General features: G+C 42.5%; 1 protein-coding gene across 1 annotated transcript; it reads right to left on the bottom strand.

Annotated features, from left to right (window-relative positions):
* Window positions 1-9684: 9684 nt before the first annotated feature.
* Window positions 9685-10589, bottom strand: LOC130975219 (uncharacterized). The gene is made up of 3 exons (XM_057900039.1): window positions 10353-10589; window positions 10028-10287; window positions 9685-9742 (listed from the first exon to the last, which is right to left on the bottom strand). The coding sequence occupies exons 1-3, from the start codon at window positions 10587-10589 to the stop codon at window positions 9685-9687; spliced, it is 555 nt and encodes a 184-aa protein (XP_057756022.1).
* Window positions 10590-11743: the final 1154 nt, after the last annotated feature.

The following is an 11743-nucleotide window of genomic DNA, read 5'->3' as shown; positions in this document are numbered from 1 at the left end:
CCTTCTTACTCCTTTCCATGGCAAGCTCGTGTAGGGTTTCACTGTTGTCAGCAGCTACCTCCCATCCTCTCAGTGAAAATACGTCCCTGATGCTCTGTCACAGCATAGGCTAATCATCTGTCGGTTCTCGTTCAGGCCGGAATAATATCCATTGATACTTTTGCGTCTGTCACTAACGCCCTAGCCTGCTAGGAGTTTTGAAGCACGTCACAGTCATTCAATCATTGAATCCTACTCAGAATACCACAGACAAGGTTAGACCTTCCGGATTCTCTTGAATGCCGCCATCAGTTCTTGCCTATACCACGAAGACTCTGATCTCACGGAATGGCTGGCTCGTTTGTCAGGCGAGCACTCGGTTGTCAGGCGATCAACCATGCATCGTGTATCAGTAATCCAAGAGATATTCACTAAGCCTCAGATGCTTGTAGAACAAGAGTGGTTGTCAGTCACTTTGTTCATGGATGAGAATGATGATGGGCGTCAATCATCACCTTCATCAAGTTAAAGAACAAGTGATATCTTGGACAAAGAACAAGCGGAATTGAGTAGAAGAACAATAGTAATTGCATTAATACTCGAGGTACAGCAGAGCTCCACACCTTAATCTATGGTGTGTAGAAACTCCACCGTTGAAAATACATAAGCATAAGGTCTAGGCATGGCCGAATGGCCAGCCTCCCAATGATCTAAGATAGCATAAAACGAAGATAGCTACCAAAGTCTCCAGATACAATAGTAAAAGGTCCTACTTATAGATAACTAGTAGCCTAAGGTGTACAAAGATGAGTAAATGACATAAAAATCCACTTCCGGGCCCACTTGGTGTGTGCTTGGGCTGAGCAATGAAGCATTTTCGTGTAGAGACTCTCCTTGGAGTTAAACGCCAGCTTTAGTGCCAGTTTGGGCGTTTAACTCCCAATTAGGTGCCAGTTCCGGCGTTTAACGCTGGAATTTCTTGAGGTGACTTTGAACGCCGGTTTGGGCCATCAAATATTGGGCAAAGTATGGACTATCATATATTGCTGGAAAGCCCAGGATGTCTACTTTCCAACGCCGTTGAGAGCGCGCCAATTGGGCTTCTGTAGCTCCAGAAAATCCACTTCGAGTGCAGGGAGGTCAGAATCCAACAGCATCTGCAGTCCTTTTGAGTCTCTGGATCAGATTTTTGCTCAGATCCCTCAATTTCAGCCAGAAAATACCTGAAATCACAGAAAAACACACAAACTCATAGTGATGTCCAGAAAAGTGAATTTTAACTAAAAACTAATAAAAATATACTAAAATCTCAACTAAAACTACCAAAAACATACTAAAAACAATGCCAAAAAGTGTACAAATTATCCGCTCATCAGCAGACCTTTCCTAGCCACAGCAAAAGCTGTGATTGATGTTGATAGAGGTGAAATGATCATTCAAGTGAATGAAGAATCCTTCGTGTTTAAGGCTCAAGGATATCCCTCTGTCACCATGGAGAGGAAGCATGAAGAGCTTCTCTCAAATCAGAGGCAAACAGAGCCCCCACAGTCAAACTCTAAGTTTGGTGTTGGGAGGCCACAACCAAACTCTAAGTTTGGTGTTGAACCCCCACATTCAAACTCTAAGTTTGGTGTTGGGAGGTTCCAACATTGCTCTGAGTATCTGTGAGGCTCATTGAGAGCCCTCTGTCAAGCTACTGACATTAAAGAAGCGCTTGTTGGGAGGCAACCCAATGTTATATTTTATATTTTCCTTTGTTATTTTTGTTTTTGTAGGTTGATGATCATGAGAAGTCACAAAATTAATTGAAAAAGCAGAAACAGAATGAAAAACAGGAAGAAAACAGCACACCCTGGAGGAAGATGCTGCTGGCGTTCAAACGCCAGTAAGCCTAGCAGTTGGGCGTTTAACGCCCAGTCTGGCACATTCTGGGTGTTTAACGCCAGAAAGGGGCACCAGACTGGCGTTAAACGCCAGAAAAGGCTAGAACCTGGCGTTAAACGCCAGGAATGGGCACCAGCCCGGCGTTTAACGCCAGAAATGGCTCAAAACGTGAATTTTGATGCCATTTGGTGCAGGGATGACTTTTCCTTGACACCACAGGATCTGTGGACCCCACAGGACCCCACCACCACTCTCTCTTCTTCCCCCATTCACCAATCACCTCAACACCTCTTCCCCAAAAACCCTTCACCTATCAAATCCCATCTTTCTCTTCACCACTCACATCCATCCTTCATAAAACCCCACCAACCTCACCCTTCAAATTCAAACCACTTTCCCTCCCAAACCCACCCATCATGGCCGAACCTCATCTCCCCTCTCTATATAAACCCTTCTTCACCCCTTCATTTTCACACAACCTAAACACCACTTCTCCCCCTCTTTGGCCGAATACACCACCATCTCCCTCTTCCTCATTTCTTCTTCTTCTACTCTCTTCTTTCTTCTTTTGCTCGAGGACGAGCAACCATTTTAAGTTTGGTGTGGTAAAAGCGTTGCTTTTTCGTTTTTCCATAACCATTATGGCATCCAAGGCCGGAGAAACCTCTAGAAAGAGGAAAGGGAAGGCAAAAGCTTCCACATCCGAGTCATGGGAGATGGATAGATTCATCTCAAGGGTGCATCAAGACCACTTCTATGAAGTTGTGGCCTTGAAGAAGGTGATCCCCGAGGTCCCCTTTTCACTCAAAAAGGGTGAATATCCGGAGATCCGCCATGAGATCCGAAGAAGAGGTTGGGAAGTGCTTACCAACCCCATTCAACAAGTCGGAATCTTGATGGTTCAAGAGTTCTATGCCAATGCATGGATCACCAAGAACCATGATCAAAGTATGAACCCGGATCCAAAGAATTATCTTACTATGGTTCGGGGGAAATACTTGGATTTTAGTCTGGAAAGTGTAAGGTTGGCATTCAATTTGCCCATGATGCAAGGAGATGAACATCCTTACACTAGAAGGGTCAACTTTGATCAAAGGTTGGACCAAGTCCTCACAGTTATATGTGAAGAGGGCGCACAATGGAAGAGAGATTCAAGAGGCAAGCCGGTTCAATTGAGAAGGCATGACCTCAAGCCCATGGCTAGAGGATGGTTAGAGTTCATTCAACGCTCAATCATTCCCACTAGCAACCGGTCCGAAGTTACTCTAGACCGAGCCATCATGATTCATAGCATCATGATTGGAGAAGAAGTGGAAGTTCATGAGGTTATAGCCCAAGAACTCTATAAAGTGGCGGACAAGCCTTTCACCTTGGCAAGGCTAGCCTTTCCTCATCTCATTTGTCACCTCTGTTATTCAGTTGGAGTTGACATAGAAGGAGATACCCCTATTGATGAGGACAAGCCCATCACCAAGAAAAGGATGGAGCACACAAGAGACCCCTCTCGTCAAGAGATCCCTGAGATGCCTCAAGGGATGCACTTTCCTCCACAAGACTATTGGGAGCAAGTAAACACCTCCCTAGGAGAATTGAGTTCCAACATGGGACAACTAAGGGTGGAGCATCAAGAACACTCCATTCTCCTCCATGAAATTAGAGAAGATCAAAGAATCATGAGAGAGGAGCAACAAAGACAAGGAAGAGACATTGAGGAGCTCAAGCACTCCATAGGATCTTCAAGAGGAAGGAAGAGCCGCCATCACTAAGGTGGACCCGTTCCTTGATTTCCTTGTTCTTTATTCTTCTGTTTTTCGAATTTTAGTGCTTATGTTTGTTCATGTTTGTGTCTTGTGATCATTAGTGTCTTAGTGTCTATGCCTTAAAGTTATGAATGTCCTATGAATCCATCACCTTTCTTAAATAAATCGTTCTTAATTGGAAAAGGAAAAGAGTTGCATGAATTTTAAATTTTATAACAGTTTAATTATTTTGATGTGGTGGCAACACTTTTGTTCTCTAAATGTATGCTTGAACAGTGCATATGTCTTTTGAATTTGTGGTTCATGAATGTTGGCTCTTGAAAGAATGATGAAAAAGGAGACATGTTACTGAGGATCTGAAAAATCATAAAAATGATTCTTGAAGCAAGAAAAAGCAGTGAATACAAAAAAAAAGAAAGAAAGCAAGCGAAAAAAAAACCGAAAAAGAAAAAAAAAGAGAAAAAGAAAGAAAAAGAAAAGAATAAGAGTTGTGATCCAAGGCAAATAAGAGTGTGCTTAAGAACCCTGGACACCTCTAATTGGGGACTTTAGCAAAGCTGAGTCACAATCTGAAAAGGTTCACCCAATTATGTGTCTGTGGCATGTATGTATCCGGTGGTAATACTGGAAGACAGAGTGCTTTGGGCCACAGCCAAGACTCAATAAGTAGCTGTGTTCAAGAATCATCATACTTAACTAGGAGAATCAATAACACTATCTGGATTCTGAGTTCCTAAAGAAGCCAATCATTCTGAATTCCAAAGGATAGAGTGAGATGCCAAAACTATTCAGAGGCAAAAAGCTAAAAGCCCCGCTCATCTAATTAATACTGATCTTCATAGATGTTTTTGGAGTTCATTGCATATTCTCTTCTTTTTATCTTATTTGATCTTCAGTTGCTTGGGGACAAGCAACAATTTAAGTTTGGTGTTGTGATGAGCGGATAATTTGTACACTTTTTGGCATTGTTTTTAGTATGTTTTTGGTAGTTTTAGTTGAGATTTTAGTATATTTTTATTAGTTTTTAGTTAAAATTCACTTTTCTGGACTTTACTATGAGTTTGTGTGTTTTTCTGTGATTTCAGGTATTTTCTGGCTGAAATTGAGGGACCTGAGCAAAAATCTGATCCAGAGACTCAAAAGGACTGCAGATGCTGTTGGATTCTGACCTCCCTGCACTCGAAGTGGATTTTCTGGAGCTACAGAAGCCCAATTGGCGCGCTCTCAACGGCGTTGGAAATTAGACATCCTGGGCTTTCCAGCAATATATGATAGTCCATACTTTGCCTAATATTTGATGGCCCAAACCGGCGTTCAAAGTCACCTCAAGAAATTCCAGCGTTAAACGCCGGAACTGGCACCTAATTGGGAGTTAAACGCCCAAACTGGCACTAAAGCTGGCGTTTAACTCCAAGGAGAGTCTCTACACGAAAATGCTTCATTGCTCAGCCCAAGCACACACCAAGTGGGCCCGGAAGTGGATTTTTATGTCATTTACTCATCTTTGTACACCTTAGGCTACTAGTTATCTATAAGTAGGACCTTTTACTATTGTATCTGGGGACTTGGGTAGCTATCTTCGTTTTATGCTATCTTAGATCATTGGGAGGCTGGCCATTCGGCCATGCCTAGACCTTATGCTTATGTATTTTCAACGGTGGAGTTTCTACACACCATAGATTAAGGTGTGGAGCTCTGCTGTACCTCGAGTATTAATGCAATTACTATTGTTCTTCTATTCAATTCCGCTTGTTCTTTGTCCAAGATATCACTTGTTCTTCAACTTGATGAATGTGATGATCCGTGACACTCATCATCATTCTCACCTATGATAAGGTGACTGACAACCATTCTTGTTCTACAAGCATTCGAGGCTTAGTGAATATCTCTTGGATTTCTGATTGCACGATGCATGGTTGATCGCCTGACAACCGAGTGCTCGCCTGACAAACGAGCCAGCCATTCCGTGAGATCAGAGTCTTCGTGGTATAGGCAAGAACTGATGGCGGCATTCAAGAGAATCCGGAAGGTCTAACCTTGTCTGTGGTATTCTGAGTAGGATTCAATGATTGAATGACTGTGACGTGCTTCAAACTCCTAGCAGGCTAGGGCGTTAGTGACAGACGCAAAAGTATCAATGGATATTATTCCGGCCTGAACGAGAACCGACAGATGATTAGCCTATGCTGTGACAGAGCATCAGGGACGTATTTTCACTGAGAGGATGGGAGGTAGCTGCTGACAATAGTGAAACCCTACACGAGCTTGCCATGGAAAGGAGTAAGAAGGATTGGATGAAGACTGTAGGAAAGCAGAGAGACGGAAGGGAAAGCATCTTCATACGCTTGTCTGAAGCTCTTACACCAATGATATACATAAGTATCTCTATCTTTATCTTTATGCTTTATTCGTTCATCACTATACCCATTTGAGTCTGCCTGACTGAGATGTACAAGATGACCATAGCTTGCTTCATACCACCAATCTCCGTGGGATCGACCCTTACTCGCGTAAGGTTTATTACTTGGACGACCCAGTGCACTTGCTGGTTAGTTGTGCGAAGTTGTGTTTATGCCATGGTATTGAGCACCAAGTCTTTGGAGCCATTACTAGGGATTGTTTATGTTTTGAAAAGTATTGATCACAATTTCGTGCACCAACGGGATTGTAGCCATTAACAACGGTGATGCCCAACATACAGCTTGCCATGAAAAGGAGTAAGAAGGATTGGATGAAGACAGTAGGAAAGCAGAGAGACGGAAGGGACAAAGCATCTCCATACGCTTATCTGAAATTCTCACCAATGAATTACATAAGTATCTCTATCCTTGTTTTATGTTTTATTCATAAATCATCCATAACCATTTGAATCTGCCTGACTGAGATTTACAAGGTGACCATAGCTTGCTTCATACCAACAATCTCTGTGGGATCGACTCTTACTCGCATAAGGTTTATTACTTGGACGACCCAGTGCACTTGCTGGTTAGTTGTGCGAAGTTGTGATAAAAAGTTGAGATTGCAATTGAGCGTACCATGTTGATGGCGCCATTGATGATCATAATTTCGTGCACCACTCTTCCGGCAACTTCACCAATATCCAACTTAAGATCCATAAACTTTTCCACTAGCTCCTCTTCCTTGATTTTCATCCAAGATATTGTTAAGGATTTTCGACTCAATGCGTCTGCTACTACATTCACCTTTCCAGGGTGATAACTCAGTTCAAAATTGTAGTCCTTAAGCAACTACATCCATCTTCTCTGACGCATATTAAGCTCCTTATGATCAAAGATATACTTGAGACTCTTATGATCAGAAAAGACGCTAAACCTTACTCCGTACAAGTGATGTCTCCAAATCTTCAATGCAAACACAATCGCTACTAGTTCCAAGTCATGAGTTGGGTAATTTGCCTCATGTGGTCTCAGCTGACGCAATGCATAAGCCACCACATTCCGGTGTTGCATCAACACGCAATCCAAACCCTTCAAGGAAGTATCACAGTACACTTCAAATGGTTCATGCGGTTCCGGTAAGATTAAAACAGGTGCTGAAGTTAACTTCTGCTTCAAATTCTGAAAACTCTCTTCACACTCCGACGTCCAAACAAAAGACGCTTCTTTCCTTGTCAATTTAGTCATCGGTAGCGCAATCCGAGAGAATCCTTCGATAAATCTCCAGTAATATCTGGCTAAATCCAAAAAGCTCCTAACTTCCATTACCGTCGTCGGTCCTTACCATTCCGTCACCGAGGATCTACGGCTATTCCTCCTTTGCTCACCACGTGACCGAAGAACTTCACTTCCTCCTTCCAGAACTCACACTTCGACAGCTTAGCATACAACTTTCGCTCCTTTAGGATTTGCAACACAGTTCTTAAGTGTTCCTCATGTTCCTTTGCCGTCTTAGAATAAACCAAGATGTCATCTATGAAAACCACCACGAATTTGTCCAAAAAGGGATAAAACACTCTATTCATGTAATCCATGAAAACAGCAGGTGCATTCATTAACCCAAAGGACATCACCGCAAACTCGTAGTGTCCTTAGTGCGTCCTAAACACTGTCTTAGGGATATCATCCTCCTTCACCCTTATCTGAGGGTTACTGGATCACAAATCGATCTTGGAAAGCACTCCAGCTCGTTGCAACTGATCCATCAAATCATCTATCCTTGGCAGCGGGTACTTGTTCTTTACCGACACTTTATTCAACTGTCAGTAATCCACACACAATCGAATTCCTCTATCCTTCTTCTTCACCAATGAAACTGGCACTCCTCACGGAGATACACTCGGTCGAATGAACCTCTTGTTCAGAAGCTCTTTGATGAGCGGATATTTTATACGCTTTTTGGGGGTAAATTCATATAGATTTTAGTATGTTTTAATTAGTTTTTAATAGAATTTTATTAGTTTTTAAGCAAAAATCATATTTTTGGAAGTTACTATGAGTGTGTGTATTTTTCTGTGATTTCAGGTATTTTCTGGCTGAAATTGAGGAAGCTGAGCAAAAATCTGACTTAGGCTGAAAAAGGACTGCTGATGCTGTTGGATCCTGACCTCCCTGCACTCGAAATGGATTTTCTGGAGCTACAGAAGTCCAATTGGTGCGCTCTCAACTGCGTTGGAAAGTAGACATCCAGGGCTTTCCAGCAATATATAATAGTCCATACTTTGCGCGAAGATAGACGACATAACTTGGCGTTGAACGCCAAGTACATGCTGTTGTCTGGAGTTAAACGCCAGAAACACGTCATGATCCGGAGTTGAACGCCCAAAACACGTCATAACTTGGAGTTTAACTCCAAGAAAAGCCTCTACTCGTGGATAGCTTTAGTCTCAGCCCCAGCACACACCAAGTGGGCCCCAGAAGTGGATTTCTGCACCAATTATCTTAGTTTACTCATATTCTGTAAACCTAGGTTACTAGTTTACTATTTAAACAACTTTTAGAGAATTATTTTGTACCTCATGACATTTTCAGATCTGAATTACATACTTTTTGACGGCATGAGTCTCTAAACTCCATTGTTGGGGGTGAGGAGCTCTGCAGCGTCTCGATGAATTAATACAATTCCTTTATTTTCCATTCAAACACGCTTGTTCTTATCTAAGATGTTCATTCGCGCTTAATTATGGAGAAGGTGATGGTCCGTGACACTCATCACCTTCCTCAATCCATGAACGTGTGCCTGACAACCACCTCCGTTCTACATCAGATTGAATGAGTATCTCTTAGATTCATTACTCAGAATCTTCGTGGTATAAGCCGGATTGATGGCGGCATTCATGAGAGTCCAGAAAGTCTAAACCTTGTCTGTGGTATTCCGAGTAGGATTCTGGGATTGAATGACTGTGACGAGCTTCAAACTCCTGAAGGCTGGGCGTTAGTGACAAACGCAAAAGAATCAATGGATTCTATTCCAACCTGATTGAGAACCGACAGATGATTAGCCGTGCTGTGACAGAGCATAGGAACGTTTTCACTGAGAGGATGGGAAGTAGCCATTGACAACGGTGACACCCTACATAGAGCTTGCCATAGAAGGGATTTTGCGTGTGGAAAAGGATTTCAAGGAAGAGTTGAAGTTCAAAGGACAAAGCATCTCCAAAACTCCAACATATTTCTCATTACTGCACACCAAGTAACAATTTGATTCTCTCTTATTTTTCTAATAATTTTAAACACTTTGACTTCTTACAATTAAATCCAAATAATCTTACTGGCTTCCTGACTAAGATAAATAAAATAAATATAGCTTGCTTCAAACCAATAATCTCCGTGGGATCGACCCTTACTCACGTAAGGTATTACTTGGACGACCCAGTGCACTTGCTGGTTAGTTGTGCGGATTACAAATTCGTGCACCACTCCTCCAACTGAGCCTTTAACTCGGCCAGCTCTATCGAAGTCATCTTATAAGGCGCCATTGACACTAGTCTGACTCCCGGCACCAATTCAATCGTAAATTCAATCTCCCTTTGAGGTGGGAATTTAGGAATATCCTCTAGGAATACCTCCGAAAAATCTCTAACCACCGGAATCTAATACAAGTTCTAGGCATCCCCCGAAGCATTAGCAGTTAGCAAGATGTAACCCTGACACTCTTCCCCACTACAGTCCACCATTATAGAGTTCAGATAATAACCTTCAGCTATTAATACCCCACTTTCTCCTTCCGGCATAAACCAAATTGTCCATTTAAAGCAATCCAACAAAACCTAATTCTTTGACAACCAATTAAACCCCAAAATCATCTCCAACCCAACCATTGGTAAACAGATCAAATCATGCATGAAGTCTCTACCCTCAAGCTTGAAACCTACTTGCCTACACTCTGACCTAGTCATAACCGTCTGATGCAAAGTATGTACATGTAGATCAAAAGCTAACTCTTACAGTTTCAAGCCTAGTTCCTCAACTTTAGCAAACGAAATAAACGAATGTGATGCTCCAGTATCATATAATGCAATTAAGGTCTTATCACCAATTAAACAAATACCTCTCATCAACGGATCCTCCTTGGAAGCATCCTTGGCGTTCACAACAAAGACTCGACCTTGATGCTGACCTTGACCCGCATTCAGGTTCCTCCCACAAGTGCAATCCCTCGCAATATGACCAGGCAAGCCACAGTTGAAACATCCACCTAAACCAATCTTGCAAGAGTCATATGGATGAAAATGTCCACAATGCACACAAGTCAAATCCGAAGAATTCTTACTCTGATTTCCTCTTCCTTTGCCACGCTAAAACTGATCCTCCTGAAGCCTTCTTGCCTTTGGGACGCATATGCTCCTCTCTTGAAACTCTGACCTCTAAGATGGAAATATTTGCCACGGCCCTTACTAGTGTTCCCTCCATGAGTGTCCTTGGACGCTGCTACTGTCTTGGCATACTCCTCAACCACCCTCACCTTGTTTACTAAATCGGAGAAGGTATGAATCTCCATAGGAGCCATAGCAATCATTATGTTGTCCTTCAACCCCCTCTGGTACTTGATACACTTCCAGCTCTCGTAGGTCTCCGGGGCACCCTGACACACCCTAGAGAACCTACAAAGCTCCTCAAACTTGCTAGTATAGTCTGCCACTAACAAGGAACCTTGCTTCAACTACATCAGTTCCATTTCCTTTGCTTCTCTTGCAAACTCAGGAAAATATTTCTTGTAAAAGGCCGTCTGGAATACGTCCCACAAAACATCGGTGTTCTGGAGTTGTAGCAAGCGACACTCTGCCTGCCACCAGTGCTAGGCCTCCCTCGCAAGCTGATAAACGGCAAACTCGACATATTGATTATTTGGAACATGCTGCGCCTGTAAAGCACGCTCCATAGCCTGAAACCAGTTGTCCGCTTCTGTAGGGTTAGTTGACCCTTGGAAAATTGGCGGATAAACCTTGTGAAACGTCACCAAGGTCATCGGAACACCTCCCGTATTATCGCCATTTCCCTCAGCATTATCATGAGCATTCCCTTTGCCATTCATGTTTCTGTTTTCGGCCAGTTGGCCTAATCTCTGCATTGCTTGAAGAGTCGCAACAGCATTAGCCTTCATGGTATTAGCGAGATTTGCCATTGCAGCCATGAATTCGGCATGATTATCAGCAGGTTGCTCATTCCTACTTTCTCGTGAACGTGCTCGACCTCACCCACGAGTGGTCATGTAAGGTTCCTTTATACACCAAACAATCGATATCAAGGTGATCAGTCTCAATACCAAAAGCCTAGTGCTTCAATTATCTCAAACAGGCACTCACAAACAAGCATGCTATGTAATATCAACCAGATAACCTAATAGCATCAAAGAAAAGACACACAGAGTATGCAATGAAGCACAATCGGTCCATTCCACAGGCTCACGAGGACGAACCGCTCTGATACCACTAAATTAACACCCTAATTATCCTAAGCTTTACCTCACGTCGTAAAGCAAAGCTTAATCAAGGATTACAATAGTTCTAAGCTCATACATGCAATATATAGAAAGAATTGATATAATCTAGAAGCTCGATGAAGGATATAGCTCAAAAATATGATTTAAAAGCGCAAAACGTACTAACGAAGCTTCTAACTTAAGACACAAGAAACAGGTATAAGATAACAAAAGATAAGTAT

Source organism: Arachis stenosperma, chromosome 4 (genome assembly GCF_014773155.1).
Source record: "Arachis stenosperma cultivar V10309 chromosome 4, arast.V10309.gnm1.PFL2, whole genome shotgun sequence".
NCBI lineage: Eukaryota > Viridiplantae > Streptophyta > Magnoliopsida > Fabales > Fabaceae > Arachis > Arachis stenosperma.
Note: the sequence above shows the minus strand (reverse complement) of the source record. Positions and strands in the feature narration are given on the sequence as shown.